The 21,336-nt window shown below is 42.1% G+C and overlaps 1 protein-coding gene across 1 annotated transcript in view; it reads left to right on the top strand.

The window, feature by feature from the left end:
• Window positions 1–2,619, top strand: part of tmem100a (transmembrane protein 100a) — a 6,140-nt gene extending 3,521 nt beyond the window's left edge. Inside the window, exon 2 of the mRNA XM_037688676.1 lies at window positions 1,513–2,619. Coding sequence (XP_037544604.1) covers window positions 1,602–2,006 — 405 coding nt within the window. The 5' untranslated portion in view covers window positions 1,513–1,601 and the 3' untranslated portion in view covers window positions 2,007–2,619. The remainder of the gene's footprint in view (window positions 1–1,512) is intronic.
• The last annotated feature ends 18,717 nt before the right edge of the window (window positions 2,620–21,336 follow it).

Below are 21,336 nucleotides of genomic sequence, written 5' to 3'. Positions count from 1 at the left end.
TGCATGGATGGAAGGATGGATGGATGCATGGATGGAAGGATGGATGGTTATTGCACATCTCTTTGCGCTGTCGGTGCTGCTGGCTGTTTTTCAGTCTCCTCCTCCTTGTTCGATTGCTCCTGCTCCTCCTGCCTGATGGCAGCGGCTGGAACAAGTTGTGACAAATCTTAAAATGTTTGTGGCTTTTACTGCTGCTGATTCTCAGTAAGAAGATCCAGGAAGTCCCTTTTCCTGGTTTATCCAAAGGTTCTGGTTGAAAGTTGAAGCTGCACGGTGACATTATTGTCCATGATAAGGAGTTACTTTAGGCCCTTTCACAAAACACTTCATGCCAGAGACGTCTTTCCGTTGCCTCTGTGGAATCCTTGACAGGTTGGAGGCAGCCTGGAGGGTTAAAGTCAACCCGCCGCTGTTACACCTCTGTGCCACCAAACGAATGGCCGCATTAAAAGTTGAACCGACTGAAACTGGATGGTGTGATGTGGTGACAGATGGTCTGTACGTCCAGGGTTTAGAGCGGGACATGTCCAACGCACATTGAACGGTTGACTTGCGCTCCACGTCTCCATGGTTCCATCATGGCGGCTTCATTCTGAAAGCTAACACTGCTGCAGGACGTGGATGACTCAACTGGTGCTTTATTAACAACCAGAGGCAGATTAAAAACAGGCTTTTCTTTGAAGCCTTGTTTTGGTAAAAGGGGCTAAATTTAAAAAGAAGAGATTTAATCCCTTCACATGGACGCTGCCTTTACTCTATCGAACAATAACTTTATGGCTCTTCTGGTGTAGACGGACAGACCGTTACATGTAGTGTGGTGAACGTTGACGACCGTCTCCACAGTCACTGTTGGGTTTGATTTAGCAACAGCATTCATTTCTTGTTCTCTTCTTCTATACAGACACAAAATGTGCCCCTAATGTTGATTTTTGGAGTCTTCCAACAGATTAACCTAAAAGTTAAATGCTGGATTTTTAAACCCCCCAATTTAGACAAGAGCCTTGGTTTTCACCTTTTGGCATGACTTGACCCCACAGGTCAGATACCAAGAGTCCACACACGAAGGGACATTTCTACAAGCATGATTTATGTTCTTGTAATAAAGCGATTAAGTGCTTGTTGTAATGTACTAGTTAGTGTGCTTTCCTTTGGATCACAACTTTTCCCTCAGCAGATGTGAGGAAAGACACATAAGTGGTTGTGAAACTTTCAGAGCTTCTTACATTTCACGGAGCGGTTTGTAACGCTGTATCCTGCGCTCTCCGGGGAATGTCTCAGCTCGTGCGAGGCTGAGTGGACCTGCGTCATTCTGCTCTGACTGGGTTCAGAGGCGGTCTGGATTGTGCAAAGAGGTTACACGAGTTTATTAAAACAGCATGTGTTGGTCAGGGAGAGCCGGGGAATTGTGAAATGTGGTGTTGAATTCTAACTCAAAGCATCTGCGTGGTCTCTCGTTCATCCAGTGTTGGGCAACAAATGTTTATCTGTCTCACTGCTGGTGTGTCCCCACAGACTGGGAGAGCCTGACGAGGAGCAGAGGTCAAAGGGCAACAGCGAGGGACCATCTGTGGCTGGATAACACAGAGCTGCCAGATCCTGCAATGCCAGAAGAAGCTACTAAGGATGCCATGAGAGCTCCGGCTACCTCGGAGAAGACCAACAACAACGAGCAGCCGGCAGTCGCCGTGACGGCGGTGAACATCCCCCGGGTGAATGAAGTCCAGCTGACCGCAGCCACCGGCGGCGCCGAGCTGTCCTGCTATCGCTGCACCGTCCCGTTCGGTGTGGTGGTCCTCATCGCAGGCATCGTGGTCACTGCGGTGGCCTACAGCTTCAACTCGCACGGCTCCACCATCTCTTACTTTGGCTTGGTGCTCCTCTCGGTCGGACTGGTGCTCTTAGCGTCCAGCGTTGTCTGCTGGAAGGTGAGGCTGGAGAGGAAGAAGGAGAGGCGACGGGAGAGCCAAACCGTTCTCGTCACAAACCAAAGGAGCATTTTTAGTTGAGCCTGTAGCTCCAGCTGGTCTCCTGAGTCTACAAAGCGTCTGAAGGTGTTTTTTGATGGTGAACCAGCTGGAACCAGAGGTTACTCAGCACATGTTGGATTCACAAGCTGTGAAAACTCAGACCGCAGACTCTCAAAGCCCAGAACTCACGGCTTTGAAGGCACGGTCAGGGATTTATTTGTCAAACTGACGTCGAGCATCTGGTGAGCTGGGAATGCAGCCAGGAGGAATGAATCACAATTAAGATGAATGACCACCGTGCACAGCGGTGAGGAGGAAGTTTCCCATCAATCTGCCGCCGCATGAGGCGGTTTTGATTGTGATGGGGTGGATTATGAAAACTGAAATCCCACGGAGGAGGACGGAAACGGACTGGAGAGTCCAGGAAAGTTATTCACACCTCATTTATTGCACATATTTGTTGATAAAGTCTCATATTTCACGGTTCAGGGAACTCGGCTGTGATGGAGGACGGTACGCGGTATCTGAACGTCAGATTAGAGGGCACATAATTTAACCATAAACACGTATTCTCTTCAAGCACTTTGTTCTTATTTGATATTATTCATCTTTAAAAAAATAAATGTAACAAGTGAGATGTTTTGAAACATTTAAATATGAATTGTCCATCCACATTTATTGTATTATTGCATGTATTAACTGAACAAAGGTTCAATAAACGTTTCAATAAAGTCATCAATACCCTAAAATGTTTCAACTTTCTGCAGAACCGTGTTTTACTGGAGCCTAACTGGTCCTGGACTGTTGGTCCAAATGAAAATGTTCAGCTATAGGAAGGATGAGATGAAGAGAAGATGTAGAAACAACTTCTAAAACCAAATGGGAAATATCTTCATGGTGGAAACATGATTTGACGTCTTGTTTAATGTTGGAAGAACGTGACGGGTCGCTCTGCAGTGAAGGTTTATTTTTCTGGAGGTGGAGAAGAGGAGAGTTATAAACTAACTCTTAGCTGCTTCCACAGCTTATCTGAGGGAAATGTTTCTTTCATGGCCCAGATGGGCGAGTCAGACACATTTATGTTTGTCTTATGAGGATTGTAAACATCTTCCACATGGAGCTCTTCCATATTGACTTCCAACATCTAGTTTTGGTTTAGGTTTACAGATGTTGTACTGCTAAAAAAAACAAAAAAAAAACATCTGGCAGCATTTTTACCAGAACCTCGTCAAGTAAACATTGACCGTTTAAACATTTAGCAGAACACAGTTAAAGTTCATGATTTAATGTTTGTGTCTCCATGATACTTGTGCTTTAAGTTTAGTTTTTACGGCATCTAAAGATCGAAACAGTCAAATATTTAGTTACATTTAATCACATGCGTGTTCTCCTTTGCAAAGAAAGAAACTGAATCACTTGTTTTCATTCAACCTTTATTTCTACAGGCTAGTCTCATTGAGCCACGAGGACTCATTTACAAGAGGGACTTGTTCCAGACAGAACATATAAAGTACAGAGAACAATAACAGTAAACAATAATAACAACAAACTTCAGTAAAAACGCAGTTAAAATCACGATGCCGTAAAACACCGAGCTGCCGGATCCTGTTTACGTTTATCCCAAAAGTAAACCGGAAGCCGAACTTCTTCTTCTGTATTTTTTTTTTGAGAGTTTACCACTCTGCGCATGTCTGTGCTTCTGTTCAGAACAAAGCCCGCTGCATGTAAACGCTTGTCATGAACAGATTGCGCCCATGTAAACGATGCATTTGAATGATTTAATCTGAAAACATTTCAATCCGGTCAAAAAAAAATGTGCGCATGTAAACATAGCTAGTGTCATCAGCATAGAGATGCAAGGATGCGTCAGGAATGTTTAGACCTACATTATTTATATGAACTGTAAAAAAAAAAAGAGTGGGACCTAAAACTGAGCCTTGTGGCCCACCACTGGTGACCGTTAGGTATGAAGTACCGTTATGTCGAACACATTGTCTCCGACCTGAAAAATAGTTTGAGAACCAGCCAACAGTGTGATCTGAGAAGCCAATATCCGAGAGCTTGTGACATAAGATGTCATGATCAACAGTATCAAAGGCTTTGGACAGGTCTAAGTAGAGTGCAGCGCAGTAATCCTTACTGTCCAAGCTTCACTTGAATGAGATCCTTGATTTAAAAAAAAAAATCTCTTCTGAAAACGTGTTTTATGTTCGTTATCTTGGTACAGCTCCGAGTAGAGTCGCCGCTCCTCCTCATTGAAAGGAGTCCGCTGAGGTACAGATGCCACTTTTCAGCTCTTCTTGGAGGAAAGGAAAAGGTACTTCTTGTAAATGAGTCCCCGTGGCTCAATGAGGCTAGCCTGTATAAATAAAGGTTGAATGAATGAGGTGGCTGGGACTTCTGATTAGACTGCCTACCTCTGGAGGCTCTCCAGACAAGTTTCAATTGGAAGAAGACGCAGAAGAAGACTCAGAAATCACAGGAGGGACAATTTGTCCTCTCAGAAATGCCTTGAGATTCTCCAGGAGGAGCTAAGAAGTGACAACTGTATATTTTTAAGATTAAAGATCATAATTTTTTTAATATGTCACGGTAAAATACACAAACTCCCAAATAGAAACCAAGCTTTGTGAGTGAAAAGTCAAGAACAACGTTGAATTGAACACAGAAGAACCCGTCCAGAAGACCTGATTAAACCTCGTCAGATTTGTCGACCTGATTTTTGAGCATGCATCAATATATAAACTAATTATTTCTTTTGAATAATGTTTGTTTAGTAGGCTGCCTTCAGGCCCAGGCCTCCTTTGTGAAAGAGATCTGTGATCTCGATGGGATTTGCCTGGCTAAAAAAACGTTCATAAAACGATAAATACATTTTTAAATGTCGTCTAAATATTGTATGTTTTTCCTTCTGCCAGCCTCCTACAATGAGACATGCAGGACATCACTTTCATCAGTAAAAAGAAGTTGAACTCTGCCGTTTGACCCGTTTGGTTTTTAAATAGCCCGGACATGGAGGTATATTTATAGTCAGCATTTGCGTTGCTATGCATCCGTGTGACACCAAACACTACAACTGAAAGGCTTCCCTGCGTCAGAGGAGAACCTGCAACCCACACTGTCACTTTTGGGAGATCACCACCCTTCGGGCAGTTGGATCGGTGACACATTTATGGGACACATAACACAGCGAGGCATCTCCTCCCCGCCTCTCAGGTTGGAGGAGGCCGGACTGAAGTTGGAAAAACCAGAGACTTGATATGAAGTTTGACAGCTGCTCACCATCAGCGTCTGCAGGCTCTTTACGCACTGCTGGCACCTCCTGATGGGTCTGTGTGCGTCACTTTCTGTGCCTCACATGGTTGTCATTCCACCCTGTGCCAAGCTGCTGGGTTAATTTATCAATAAACAGGAGGGACCCCAGGGGACCAAAGTCCCCACCACAGAGAAATACAGGATACAGTTACAGCTAAACTAAATAGGTTTCAATACAAATACAAGACAAGTACTCATGATGCTTGAACGGTTCCATTTGTTCCTTTATTTTATTGGAAAGTTAAAAGACAGAATAGAAGAAAAGCTTTTCTTTGGTAATGAAGTGAGAAGAAGCTGAAACTGAGTAATTACAGTTCAAGAAAATTCAAAACACCAAGAGCTAAAAGGAGCAAAACACTAGCTGAAATAGGAAAACGTTAGTGGAAAGGCTAAAGGCTAAAGGCTAAACGGAACAAAATGCTAGCTTTCAAGTCAAATTCGGACGAATGGACAGAAGGATGGATGGAAGAATGACAGATGGATGGATGGATGGATGGATGGATGGATGGATGGATGGATGGATAAGGGATGGATAGATGATGAATGGATAATGGATGGTGGATGGATAATGGACAGATGATGAATGGCTAGATGGATGGATGATGAATGATGGATGGATGGATGATGGATGATGGATAGATGGATGATGGATAATCAATGATGAATGAAGGATGGATAGATGGATGATGGATGATCAATGATGGATGAATGATGGATAATGGATGAATGATGGATGGATGATGGATGGATGAATAAATGGTGGATGGATGAATGGATGGATGGATGGATAGATGGATGGATAATGAATAATGGATGGATAATGATGGATGATCATTGATGAATGATTGATGATGGATGGATGGATGGATGATGGATGATCATTGATGAATGATTGATGATGGATAGATGGATGGATGGATAATGGATGGATAATGGATGGATGGATAATGGATGATAATGGATGGATGATGGATGATGGATGGATGGATGATAATGGATCAGCCGAAGCTTGAAGAGGCTCAGTTTGGACCAGCCGTCTCTGACCCGTCGAGGGGACTGAAGGGACTGAAGGGACATGTGGACGCTGTCTTCAGTCCAGCCAATCGTTCAGATTGATCTGATCGGCCCTGATTGGCCGGCTGTTAATTAAAAACAGAACAAACTCTGAACTGATTAGATTTGCTGTTTAGGCCAAAATCAACTTCCTGTGTTTTCAGATCAAAGATGAACTTTGTTGATCATCAGAAACTTCTCGCTGCGGTCTGAGGAGCCCAGCCAACATCGTGATGTGCAGCCAGCATGCAGCGTAACGTGCACGGTAAAAACCTTCACTGGACGTTGAAGTCGTTTTGAATCATCTGCAGCAGCCTCTCAGCTTTGTACTCCGGCTTCCTTTGCTCAGAGCCTCACGGCACGGATCGGAGCGACTCTGTACTTTGGAAAACTCCTGAGAAACTGGAGGAAGCTGGAAACATTCAAGGCCTGCGTGTTTTTAGATCAGTTATTCTTTCCCCATCATTTTGTTTCTCTCTCCGATCTTTCAGCTGTTGCCTCTTTAGTCGATTTCCGCTCCTAAAATCGCTTGACATATTTCATGTTTTAAACAAAAATCATCTTCTGCTCATAAGAACGAAGCGTTTAGCTGAAGAGTCGAACCTTGTTAACGACGCTCTGCACAATCTCATGAGATACTGCTGCGTGTGCTGGTGTACAAAGCAGGTGTCGAGGAAAACTCTCAACTACTACCACACCAAGCTCTAGCCCAACATCATCAATTTAATCAAGTATTGGCTAATATAGATCATTTGTAGTCGCCATCTTGAATTGGGTTTGCTCCAGATGTTATGTACGTTTGATGATTACTGCCTGAGAGTTTCCTTCAAATCTGTGGTTCGTATGATATTTTATTAACACTAAGGAGAAACAAACATGCACAGAGGTAGATGTAGTTAATGATGAAACAGACTGTGCTGCTTTTCCATCAAACAAACCCTCACAGGACCCCCCCCCCTCCCCCGCTTGCTCTCAGACTGCAGGTTTACTTGTGGTTTCTAGAGTTTCCAAAAGCAGAATGGGAGGAAGGTCTTTCAGTTATCAGGCTCCTCTCTTGTGGAACCAACTTCCAGTTTCTGTCTGTGAGGCTGACACATTGTTCGGTTTTAAGACTGGGCTCAAGACTTTCCTTTTTGATAAATCCTATAGTTAGGTTTAGCTTGGGTTTCCTGAGCTATCCCTTAGTTATGTTGCTATAAGCTTAGACTACTGGAGGACAAATTGACCTAATTTCCTTAAATGAATTGTTAAAATTGAATATTTTCTTATTTGAAACTATTTCTATCTTAACGTGTGATTCTTGACCTGCCATTGTGTATCTGTTCTTACCAAACCCAGCCGGTCGAAGCAGATGGCCGCTTGTCCTGAGCCTGGTTCTGCTAAAGGTTTCTTCCTCATGAGGGAGTTTTTCCTTTCCACTGTCGCCTTCATGCTTGCTCAGGATGAGAGTTCTGCGACGAAGTGACGACTCAAGCAGCAGTCTGCTCCTCAGACAAATAATGTTAAATTATCATTTCTATATACAACTGTTTCTGTTCGGTGCCCTGAGACGACTTCTGTTGTGACTTGGTGCTACATAAATAAACTGAATTAAACTGGATCGCAAACATGTGCCACAGCTGCATTCTGGATTTCTATGCACAAATACAAAACATCCAGCTACAATCCAAGCAGCCAAATGTTAGCATGTTAGCATGTTAGCATATGGCCTGTCGCGTAGGAGGGTTTTATTTGAGAAACTGCACAGTGTGCACGCTCTTCACCATCCCTTCATGTGCTGCCAGAGGTTTTTGAAGTGTCTGATGTGTAGGGAGGTGCTGCCGGCTTCTTCGCCCTCATTTTACAGCTTAATAAAGAGAAAGCTCTTCCTGACCGCTTCCTCCCATTTTTACAGTAAACCCCACTTCAGCAGGACAACAGGGTCGTGCTGAAAACAGACGCTGAGCTTTTTCTGGTCACACAAAAGCCGTTTAGTGGATGTAATATTTCCACCCTGGACGTTTCATTGTTCTGCTCAGCAGTTGTGGGAGGATGACGTCTAAATTAGGTGAAAATGTTTTTTTTCTCACGCTGGAGAAGCTCAGCCAGGCTCACAGACAGGAGTTAGGATAAAACTCACTAATCTAATAAATCTTCTAATAAAACATCAGAACAGTGAGGAAGTTGAGCCGGTGTGATGAAACAAACGGCTCATTTCTGTATTTGAAACACAAAAGTACAAAATGGAGCATTTTCAACTGACTTGACTGATTCACTTCATGCTTGTGGGAGGAGTTTGATGGAAAAAGTTTGATATTCTCTAAAAATGTCCTTCGGTTCTTCTGGAACTGAGGATACAACTGCTGCTGGACAAGAAGTTCATTCTTGTTGAAAATCTTGTCTGATTCTCCTCTTTGTTCCATTTCCTTTAATAGTTTATCAATGGGGCGGCTGAATGGTTAGAGCTGTCGTCCTCCAGTGGGAGAGTTGGGGGTTCAATTCCACCAGTAGTCACATGCTGAAGTGTCCCTGGGCAAGACACTGAATTATTCACTGCCTCCGATGTGTGTCCCATCATGAATGTGATAAAGCTCTGATTTAGCTCTGTAGAGATCTAGTAGAGTGTTGTATGAATGGGTGAATGAGGCACAGATTCTTGTAAAGAGCTTTGAGTGTCTTGATAAGACAGAAAGGAGCTGTATAAAGTACTGTCCATTTACCATTAACAGTGGGAATGTTTATGAAGCGTTCACTCTACTGTGATCCATTTTTCTCCCGTACATATTTCAGTGCAATTCTCGTCTCGCAGTTTTCAGCTATTTCAACAAATCATAAATCAAAAGGTTCAGCTCTTTCAGGACAATCCTGCTATGACTTTTGATAATGGTGCAACTTTAGCTTTTTGAAATATTTAGCCTTTCCTGGTATTTTTTTCCTCACAGAAAACGAATTGAGCTCATTTTACATCCTTCAGCTCTTTAGATCTGTTTACAGCCTTTTACTGCTCCTTTCTCATTTTGTTCTGCTTCAGCTTCTTTCAGCTTTCTTCTGCCAATTTTAACACTTTTCAGCTATTTTCAGCTAACTCCAGCTGTTTTGTGCTCCTTTCAGGTTCTTTCTGCTAACTACAACATTTGTGTGCTTCTTCCAACTTATTTCAGCTAATTTCATCTTGTTATGCTCCTTTCAGCTTATTTCTGCAAGTTTCAGCTTTTTCTATTTCAGCTAATATTTAGCTGTTTTATGCAAATTTTAGGCTTTTCAGCTAATTCCACAGTTTTTGCACTCATTTAAATTTTTTTCAACCTTATTCAGCAAAAATGTGCTCTCTCCACTTCTGGTAATTTCAGCTTCTTTTTGCTTTTTAAGCTACTTTTCAGCTTTTATTTTTCTTTTTTTTCTAATTTCAGCTTTTTTCAGATAATTTCCACTTTTTGTGCTCCTTTCTGCGTCTTTCAGCCTAATTGGGCAAACATGTTCTTTCTGCTTTCTTCTGCTAATTTAAGCTTGTGCTACATTTTTAGCATAATTTGATCTAGTTTCAGACAATTCAAGTTTTTTTGTGGTAATTTCTGATACTTTCAACCTAATTAACTTCTTTATGCTAATTTCAGCTTGTGCTCCTTTCAACTTTTTTCTGCTAGTTTTGGATTTTTCAGATATTTCAGCTAATATTTAATTTCAGTTAATATTTAGCTGTTTTGCACTAATTTTAGCTTTTTCATCTAATTCCACATTTTTTACCTCATTTCAGCTTATTTAAACCTACTTCAGCAAATATTTGTTCTTTCTACTTTCTTCTATACTAATTTATTCTTATTTCATTTCAGCTGTTTTTCAGCTATTTATTTTGCAATAATCATTCACACTGCATTTTTTCATGAAATGCAATTTCTCTAGTAACATTGAAGATTGACCTGAACATGTTTAAAGTTAATTTTATTTTATTTTTTTCTGTGGTGTAAAGTTTACGGTGAGCAGCATCTCCTCCTGCAGCTTTAGTCCAGATTGATCGCGTGACAGTTACAGTGTCGGGTGTTCATCAGCTGAACATCAAAAGCACTCATTAGATACCCGCTGGGCCGAGAGGAATCAGCTGATTTGAGTTAAACTTTGAAGTTTGAGGTGTAATCACCGACGCCTGGCTTGAATAAGCTGAACCGTAAACCCACTGATGGTCTGGTTCTGCAGCTCGGAGTCCGTTTATAAAAGTTCAAACCAAACTCAGACATGAAGGCTGCAGCTCGGGAAGTTAAAACACAAGCTGGTGACGTCACGGATCACAAACCCAGAAAACATCTGGATTTCAGAGAAAAGAAAGGAACTCTGGGTTAAAGCCTGTAACGCATTAATTAAACTCTGCTGTAGCTTAACCATATATGGTGCTGTGAAAAAGGATACGCTTATTTAGCTCTTGGGTCGTCCTCAGATCAGAAGAAAAAAAATAAAACTATTAATTTTATACAGAAATAATGTACAGCTTTGAAATCCATCCATCATCTTTACCCACTTCTTCCTTCTAGGTCACTGGTGCCAATATCCAGCAGTCACTGTGCAAGAGACAGAGGACACCATGGACAGGTCTCCAGTCCATCACAGAGACACCTAGGGAAAATTTAGAGTTACTAATCAGTCTAGCATGCATGTTTTTGGTCTGTGGGAGGAAACCAGAGTACCCAGAGAAAACCCACGCAGCACGGCGAGAACATGCAAACTCCACCCAGAAAGGCCCCTGGCCGGGATTTGAACCGGGGACCTTCTCGCTGAGAGGCAACAGCTCTACCAACTGAACCACCGTGCCACCCCAGCTTTAAAATGATACATTTTATCATGAAGGGATCCAAACAAGCCAAGCCTGAGATCCTGAGTGACAAAATATTTGTCCTTGTTAAGTCATCTATTGATTGATTGATTTATTGATCGGTTAAGTTAATTTTCTGCAGCCACACCCAGGAATCAAGAATAAACCGAGAAGTTTTCCTCAAATGCAGAAAACACGGAACAGTGATGAACCTTCCCACCAAAATGACTCCAAGAGCGCATAGAGAGCTCATCCAGGAGGTCCCAGAAGAACCCAGAGCCACATCCACAGGTCAGCGGGCCTCCCTCGCCTCATGAGAGTCAGAATTAATGATTCAACAACAAATAGACCAAAAACTAAAATGGCCTCCAGTGAGAACACCCCCAGACACCAGCCTCACATTTAACAAAAGAACATCTCGATGATCCTTGAGACTTTTGGGAAAATGTTCTAAGAGCTGACGAGACAAAAGTGGAAAGTCGTGGAGTGTCTAAGCTCCGTTTACGTCTGAAATCAACTCCACATCTCAGAAAACGCATTTCAAACCCACAGTCAAACACGGTGGTGGTAGTATGATGATCTGGGGCTACTCTGCCTCTTCAGAACCCAGACTACTTCGCTCTCTACTGGAACAACATGAAGGAGAACGTTCAGCTGTTGGTTCGACAGTTGGGTTCTTCAGCAGGACGATGAGCCGAAGCACGGCAGCTAAAGTGATCGCAAATGCAGCTGTTGGTGTCAATGGGGGCCCAAGCAGTTGTTAGAGTTCAGGGTCAAATACTTCTTCACTCAGAGCCAGGTTGGTCGGACTTTATTTCTCCGCACGGAGTCGGTGATTCTGCAACACCAAAGCACCGCTCGGACAAAAACAGGCTCGACAACGTAGATCTGTTCAAACAAGACAACCCAGAGCTCCACCCGTTTGATTCAAAGATTCGTTGATTCATGACTGACTCCTCAGTGATGTCGTGGAGCCTCTTCACAGCGTTCGATTTCCTTTTCATCTGAGCAGCCGAGGCGCTTCGTGACACCATCACAGAGAAAACACGATTGGCACAAAACGAACCAAAAGGCCTTTTCTGGAAACGATAAAACGGACTGGGCCTCAGTGGCGTCTGTCTTTTGGTCTATCTCTATGAAAACAACATTTGAAGTTTCCAAGAAAAGGTGCTGTCAGCAAAACAGAGATAATTGGTTCCCTCTAGAAAATATCAAAAATAAATAAAGGCCATGCCTTTTGTTGAGAAATGACAGAGTTGTAGCCGTTACTCCAACCTGAGTGATCTGTTGAGATTTACAACAAAGTCAGATGCTTGACATCTTTTCTTGGTTCTTCAGCAAAAAGGTTGATCGGTTTCAGTAACCAGTGGACACAGTTCTGTTAATCCACTAACAGCTAAAAGCTAACTCAACTATACCGTTAGCAAATTTAGCTTCGCCAACTTTAAGTGCGCCGACAAAATTCACAAGCTTGTTCCAGTCCGGTGTGGGCGTGTCTCGAAGAGTCAGCTAGAGACACCATTGGCTGACCACGTGTACACCTGAGGAGACGCAATTGGTCAACGCAGTTTTAACAGGAAGGCGGCAAAGACGTTTGACACAGACTGAGCGACAGTCGTCTTAGCAGTTACGGTTTAGCGTTAGCTTCAGCTAATTTTCTACCTGTTTAGCGGCTTAACGTTAGCGAAGCTAATTTTTTAGTTAGCGGAATATGGGTTGGCAAAGCTAACATTTTGGTCGTCTTTGTGGTCAAAATCAAACATTCGGGATTTACTAAAGATTACTTTGTGTTTAAGGCAAAACGAGAAGCAATAAAAAAAACATTTTACATTTAAATTATTACCTTGAGGGCCAGATAAGTCATTCACAAAGGCCAGATTTGGCCCACGGGGCTTCAGTTTGACACGTGATATAGAGTATGTGTTGAGGAGAACTCTCAGCTACTACCACGTCTAATTTTAGCTCAGATATCTGACTCAATTACAGATTTAAATGTGTTAATGTGGATTAGTTGTGGCAGCCATCTTTTGAACTGGATTGCCTCTGAAAGTTTACCAGCTGATGTACGCCCGATGATCGTTTCCTGAAAGTTTCATTAAAATCACGCAGGGACAAAACATTATCGCCCGCTGGTATTAAACTCATTGTCCAGCAGAAAACTGCGTTTTGATTTCATCTGCTTCTCTCGGGAATCGTAGATGAATTAAAGTCTTGGTTCAAGTTTCCTGATAACATCTGTTCATGCAAAGCACAGAAAGTGTGTTTTCTGCTCCACCTCTGTGTGAAACTACACCCAGAAATCTCTGCTGTGGGCGGCAGAAAATGATTACAATTTATGATTCATCTGGAAGTAAAATCAAACCACAGGGTCATAAATCTTTATGGTTTATGGAAAATATTTTGCAACAAACTGTGTTTTCCTCTGCCATCAGCAGTGAGTCCTCCCCCACCACACACACACACACACACACACACACAAACAGAGGGTTGTTTTCATGCAGTTTTTTTTCAATCAGCTGTGAACGTTCCTCTGAGAGCTGAGGAGACGTGAACGACTCATCAGATTTACTGATTTACACTCACTGCTTACAGCTTGGACTGGACCGGGCCACAGCACAGAACCATCACCGGCACTTCAACTGGAGGATCATGAGACGAGGCTCGTGTCTGCATCATGCTTTGCAGAATAAAAGCAACACTCACCGAGCAAAGATTACACACGTTTGTTCCATTTAGACAAATCATTTATTAAACTCAGCATTTATGAGCGTTTCACTGAAATCAATGGAAAAGCCTCGTTGCAATGTTCGCTACAGAACACAAACACGACTAACGTAAAAGTTTGACAAACACAGTTTTGGTGTTTTAATGCTGCATTTGTTTGTTTTTTTTATCGATGGCTGCAGTTATTGTGTAAAGATGGTTCTGCTGTTGGTCCTGCTGCACCAACGAACACGTCAGGTTCTGCATGTTTCTCCAGTCAAAACAACCATTTCCTCCGCTGCTTGTCCTTTAATCAGCTCTGCAGCTCCACGCCATGACACTCCCCCCTCCGTGCTTCAGGATGATGGATGTGCTGCAGCAGTTTGGAACAAATTTACAGATAAACTCCACACCATTTTGAATTTTCTCCCAGTGTACCTTTGACTGGATGTGTCCATTTCTGCCATTCCGTTAGATTCAGGTGTCTGGTCCGTCCCTGATGGAGCCTGTAGAGCTGCGCCCCATCGGAGAACAGGGTCAACATCAGGCTTGATTTCTGCTCAGTATAAGTTGGGTCTGTGGATGGAAGAGTGTTTTAGAGCTCGGGTCCTGGTCCATGTGGTTCTGTCTGCTGTCCTCGGTGTTCACGTTTGTTCAAGATTCCTCCAGATGTATTCAAAACTTTCTTATTCATTGTCATTTGCATCACATGTGGTACATGAGGTGGAACGAAATTGTGTACTCAAGGTCCCAATTACACCCCAAAATAGCAAAAATATAAAATATAAAAAGAAACAGTATACAAGGATCTAAGATACACTAAAATATAATAATATAAAATAAAACAGTGTATTGAACAGCAGCCTGAACATGAGTCTGTTGTGAGCAGATGGATATGAATACAGCAGCTTAAAGGCAAGAGATTAGCAGTGTAGATGAACATATCCTGAGATATTCACCTGATTAAAACGGATTCTTTCATTTTTCTGGACTGAATATAAACGTGCATTGAATTTAATAAAATGTAACGTGAGACGTTATTTATCTTTGACCCATCAAAATGAATGTGGTCATTTATTTACAGAATCAAAGTTTAACATCAAACATTTACATTAATTTGGCAAAATATGAAAATAACAACATAATTAATCAGCTTTACAGGTAGTGAGAAACAATACGGCGATTGTTTTCACTTTTCAGCAGAACAGCAGACATCAAATCACACGGCGGTGATTGAGAACTTTGCTTCAGACATTTCTAAAAATATCTGTCAATGATTTCTACTTGATAGAAGAATTTTTAAAGATGGAAAGATGAAGTTTAAAGGGAGTAAAAGATGGATGAGGGAGAATGTGGTGTGTATGAGTGAAAAGTGTTGACAGGACGACACCCTCCATCCGACCCAGCTTTCCTCGGTACGCTCGGTAGTGGACTAGACTCATTTACCTCTCTGACGATGAATCAGCGGAAGAGGAGCTCCAGTTAACGCTACCTTTCAGCGTCTCCGTAGGATGGCAGAGATATATCCGGAGTGGTGACAGGACTTCGTCAACAACAGTTCACCTCAACGGGTGGACTTCACATGAGTGGGGTTCTTCAGAAGTTCCACTCAGAGGTGGAAGATGTTATAATCCCAATCTCGGAAGAGCCTTATCATGGCTGGACTTCTGTTCTCCCAAACGACTGGAGCTGCAAACTCTCCAGCCCGACTCCAACGGCAACTCACAGAACTGAAACTTCACAGAACTGCTGCTCACAGAACAGAGAGAACTAGGAAGTACCGACATTTTAAAGAGCTCTATTTCCGGTTCATTTGGGAGTTTCTGATTGGTCAATATCCACCAGACAGGGGTGTGTTTTGTGACGTAAGAGGTTACTAGAAGTCAGAAAACAGCAAGAATGTTATTGGAACAGATTGAAAATGTTCCCCAGACAGGCGAGAGAAATGTTTGGGCGAGTTTGGAGAAACAGGTGCCAACTTCTCTGTTTACGTCTGAGAGGATTTAAAAACAAGACAGTTGTTCCAACACTTGTCTGCTTCGACTCCTGACCCTAGAACAAACGTACACTGCTCATTCAAAGACAGAAATCAGAAAATGCATAATTACTCTGTAACAGGCCTTAACATGAATTCTACTTTGCATAAGCAACTAAAAAATCATTGTTACTGTTTTACAGTTAATAAAATTGATTAGTTCACTGTAACATCTAAAATGTTTGAACTAAAACACTTTGATTATCAAACATTTGTAAAACAGTAATGATAATAGAAAAGAGAGTGTTCTTTCACTTGAATTTTCAAGAAAGAAAGTCTCAGGATGGGTGAACCTGTATTTCTGGATTCAAATCAATGAAATGACAGTTTCTGTCCCACAAGGTTCTTAAGGTCTAGGGTTTTGACCTTAGGCTTAGTTTTGACATCAGGTCAAGTTCACTACAGCAGCATGGATAATCAGCAGCACAGATAAAGTGTCAAATCTCGGATTAAAGTGTCATTAGTCAAGTCAAGTCAAGTCATATTTATTTATAGAGCACAATTTTAAACAGATAGACTGTTATCAAAGTGCTTAACACTAAGGGTAACACAGAAATAAAAAGCAGTAAGAATATACCTTAAAAAATTAAAACAACAGCATTAAAATGAAGACATGGAACAAGATATACTAAATCAACTCACACAGTATGAAACGCCAGAGAGAACAGATGTGTTACATTACAGATTATCCTGGTTAGAATCATGAGTCTAACAGCCTCAGGGTAGAAGCTGTTCTTCAGTCTAGTGGTTTTGTACTTAATGCTCCTCAACCTCCTTCCTGAGGGGAACGGGGCAAAAAATGTGTGTGCTGGGTGAGTGTGGTCCTTCGTGATGCAGGTGGCCCAGGTGTAGATGTCTGTGATGGCGGGAAGACTGACTCCAACATCTTCTGTGCAGCCTTCACTACTCTCTGCAAAACTTTTCTTTCTGCAGCTGTGCAGCCTCCATGCCACACGGTGATGCTGGAGCACAGGATGCTCTCCACTGCACACCTGTACAAGGAGGTGAGGACTTTCAGCACCATAGAAGAAGAAATGTGCAAATCCTTATTTTAGGAACGTTGTTTTCAATCCTTTAATTAGTTATTTTTTTTATTATTCCTGCATATATTTAGCTGCTGATTTTGTTAATAACTTTCATTTTCCGATCCAACAATTCATTTAATTTTAACGGATCATATTTTGTTTGTTTTTCAACTTTGTCTAAGAAATCTATTGTCTTCTTTTATTTTTGGTAGCTTTATTAATCTAAACAAATAAGTCAAGCCAAGTTTATTTTTAACAGGATTTTAAAGAAACCCCGATGACAAAAGTGCTGCAACAAAAGTTAAAATAAAAGCGCTCTAAACCAAACTAAAATCTACATGAAATAAATTTATTTCAGATCAATAAATAATCTTACAGTCAAACAAAAACGAGTTAAATCTATAAAACATGCGTAGACAATCAAGACGGGATCTTCATCTTCTTAAAGTCTGTAAAAACAACATGTATTTGAGCTCATTAATACATTTTTATTCATTTCTATTTAGGTATAATGATTGACAGCATACATGTTTTGCAGTTTTAAATGTTTAAAACTTTTATTTTTTTTATTTTAATGTACAGCAAGAAAACCTGTTAAGGGTCGGTTTAAATCGTATGGAGCGCCCTGTGAGCAGATTTGAAGAGACAGCCCTGGACTGAGGGACACAGACGGTCTGGACGGTGGTGGGTCCTCGAGGAACTGGAGGAAACCATGAGCAGGGAGGAGCAGGTTCCCACAGACGACAGAAGAGACACAGATCGCTCTAACACAAACAGTTCACAGCTCAGGAAGGAAAGGACTCTGTGGGTCTTTATCAGATCTGCAGGACCCTGGGCCTGTCCATCATCCACCGCTGTCCCTCCTCCTGTCTTCTACAGGACCTGTTGTCTCCAGAAACGTGATGAGAAAAATATGAAAACACAAAAAACAAATAAAAAAATACAGTTTTACATTTTCTGTTCCAGTGTGGTCGTGTGTTTCATATTTAGTTTATTTCTATTTCAGTAAAAAACATTTCAGATATTTTATTGTTTAGATGGGACACTTGAAGACATCTGAGAATTTGAAGATTGGCCCATAAAAATATATATTTTTGCAAAAAAATTGTTTCAGTTCATCAAACAAAATTAACTTGCTTCTTCCCTTTCGTGTCACGAGACACCTAGACAGGTCTCCAGTCCATCACAGAGACACCTCTGTCTGTCTGCCTGTCTGCCTGTCTGCCTGCCTGCCTGCCTGCCTGCCTGCCTGCCTGCCTGCCTGTCTGCCTGCCTGCCTGTCTGTCTGTCTGTCGGACTCCCTGGCACCAGACTCCGGCTCTGGGGAAGATCTCGCTCCCAGATAGAGGCAGGAGAAACTCCACCCAGGAGGCCCGGTGTACACAGACAAACCGATGACGTCCTCTGACCAAAACAAAGCAAACATCCCGACCAATCAGAAGACAGGACACAAACACAGCTCAGCCTCTGATTGGCTGACGGTTCTACAGCTTTAAATCTCCACTTTTTGTTTCAAAAAGCTCTGGTGTGTCTCTGGTTTCTGCTGAGTGTGGTCTGCTGGCCGTGTTGGGAATGATGCCGTTGTGTCTGAAGCCCTCCATGAAGGGGGGTGGGGGATGGGGGATGGGAGCCCTTTGACTCTTTCCAGATGCCAGCCTCTGGAGCAGGATCCGTGACGCACAGAGGTCATTGTTGTTCACAGATGGATGATTCCTCAGCTCCCATCCTGAGGAGCCGAATGGAAGTTAGGCAGGGCTGGGGTCAAGCCTTTTGACCCCGCCATCAGTTTCCTGAACATATAGAAGACCTGGGGTGCGGGGGGTGGGGTGGGGGGGGTTGTTCACCCCCCTCTCTGCTGGCTCCAGGAGGCAGACTCACATCATAAATGAGTCCATTTGTTCTGCTGATGCTCCCGATGTTTATGCTGCAGGTTTATTTTTGTATTTTTTGTTCAGAAGGTTTCAGCGTTCTGCCATGTTCTCTCTGACTGTTCTCTTTTCTCTCTGCCGTGTTCTCTTTGACTGTTCTCTTTTCTCTCTGCCGTGTTCTCTCTGACTGTTCTCTTTTCTCTCTGCCGTGTTCTCTGACTGTTCTCTGTTCTCTATGCCGTGTTCTCTCTTTTCTCTCTGACTGTTCTCTTTTCTCTCTGCCGTGTTCTCTCTGACTGTTCTCTGCTCTCTCTGCTGTGTTCTCTCTGTTCTCTCTGCCGTGTTCTCTCTGACTGTTCTCTGTTCTCTCTGCTGTGTTTTCTCTGTCCTCTCTGATTGTTTTCTGTTCTCTCTGTTCTGCAGCTGTTCATGTTTTAAATGTTTGTGTTGCGTGAAAAGACACAAACTATCACAATCATATGTGCGTGTTTCTCTGCGCAGAGGACTAATAAAGCAGTCGTTTAAAAGTCGAAAGCAGGATTTTGTGTTTAGCTTTAGGGATTGGAGACGCGTTGGAACCCAAACCACCAGAACTCACGGGGTTTTAGATTCCTCCTCAGTTTTCAGGATTCAGATCCTTACTGTGGATCGTTCAGTGAATGCTGAGTCAGCATTTAAAATGTTGGTCGTTTTTTGCTTTATCTTTTTGAGATCTAATTTTCTGCACACTTTGTGCTATTTTAGCGGTTTACATATCCAAACATTCAGCACATGACTTAGTTTTTAAAGCTTTTAAGTTTTATTTTAAACATTCTTTATTAAAAAAAAAACATTTAGAATCATTTAATTTATAAGCATTGTTCTTTGAAATCTGCTGCAGCATTTTGGCTATATCTTATTCTGTATTTTTAGCTGCTGTTTTGATAGTTTTAGCTTTTAGCTACTGTTCTGCTGCATGGAGCTATTAAAGCTATTATCTTGCTACTTTAAAGCTACCATTCTAATACCATTATCTTATATCCGTGTTCAGCTTCATTTAGCTTCTAGTTACCTTTTTACTGTTTTGTGAATTTTAGCTGTTTGTTCCAAATGTGCATAATTTACCTTTTAGTTATAATTTTGCTAAATGTAGCTTTTGTCTACAATTTTTTTTATTTAAATATTTTAGCAACTTGAGCTTGAACTTGAGCATGCATCAAGATATTTTAGCAAATGGAAAAAAATTAGCTTCTAGCTAAAGTTTTTGCTACTTTTAGCTGTCAGATGTGGTTTAGCTAATTTTATTGTTCAGTTATGGTTTTGTTTACTTCAACCTTAATTTATGACTTTGCTAACTTTAGCTTTTAGTCACGGTTTTGATTAAAAAAAACACTCTCTTTTTTTAGTTTTTAGCTACTGCTTTGCTTATTGAAACTTTTAATTGTGGTTTTGATCATTTTAGCTCTTTGACATGGCTTTGCTGATTTTAGGTTTTCGGCTTATTTTAAGCCCGTTCTGATGTTTTAACAACATTTTTTCAGCTTCGGCAGATTTCAGCTGTTCATTTACAGTCATATCACAAGTTCTCCTCTTCCACCATAACCCTCAGCACTGGCTCCCCTCAGTGCTCTGTGTTGAGACCCCTCCTGTTCACTCTTCTCACGTATGACTGTGCAGCTACCCATCCAGGCTGTCATATTGTAAAGTTTGCAGATGATCCAGCGGTGGTGGGATGCATCACAAACAATGATGAGTCCAGCAGGAGGTGGAACACCTGGAGAGCTGGTGCAGGAAGAACAACCTTCACATTAATGTGAAGAAATGAAGGAGATGGTCGTGGACTTCAGACGGAATAACCCCCCCCCCATAAAATAAAATAAATAGGAGGATCTGCAGTGGAAGTGGTCTCTGGCCACAAGTTTGTACACCTGAATGACAACCTCAGTTGGGGAAACAACTCCACCAGCCTGATCAAGAAAGCTCATCAGAGACTCTACTTCCTCAGACGGCTGAGACGAGCTGGTCTGGGAAGCTCAGTCCTCACCTCCTTCTACAGGTGTGCAGTGGAGAGCATCCTGTGCTCCAGCATCAACGTGTGGCATGGAGGCTGCACAGCTGCAGAAAGAAAAGCTTTGCAGAGAGTGGTGAAGGCTGCACAGAAGTTTGATGGAGTCATTCTCCCCACCATCACAAACATCTACACCTCCAGATGCAGGAAGAGGGCCACCTGCATCATGAAGAACCCCACTCACCCAGCACACACACTTTTTGCCTCGCTCCCCTCAGGAAGGAGGTTGAGGAGCATTAAGTGTAGAACCACTAGACTGAGGAACAGCTTCTACCCTGAGGTTGTTACTCATAAATCCCTAATCAGGAAAATCACTGTAATGACACATTAATGTGCTGCTGATTATCCATGCTGCTGATCTCATGCTGCTGATTTATTTCATGCTGCTGTGTTCATTCGGACTCATCTGCTCACACAGACTCATGTCCGTGCTGCTGTTGTTAGGCCATATTGTTTTGCATTATTAGTGTTTAGCTTATTTCTTAGTTTATATCTTAGATCCATATTTACCGTTTCTTTTTACAATTTATACTTTTGCTATTG

Source organism: Nematolebias whitei, chromosome 15, assembly GCF_014905685.2.
Source record: "Nematolebias whitei isolate Nwh7 chromosome 15, NemWhi1, whole genome shotgun sequence".
Lineage (NCBI taxonomy): Eukaryota > Metazoa > Chordata > Actinopteri > Cyprinodontiformes > Rivulidae > Nematolebias > Nematolebias whitei.
This window is presented reverse-complemented; position numbering and strand designations above follow the sequence as displayed.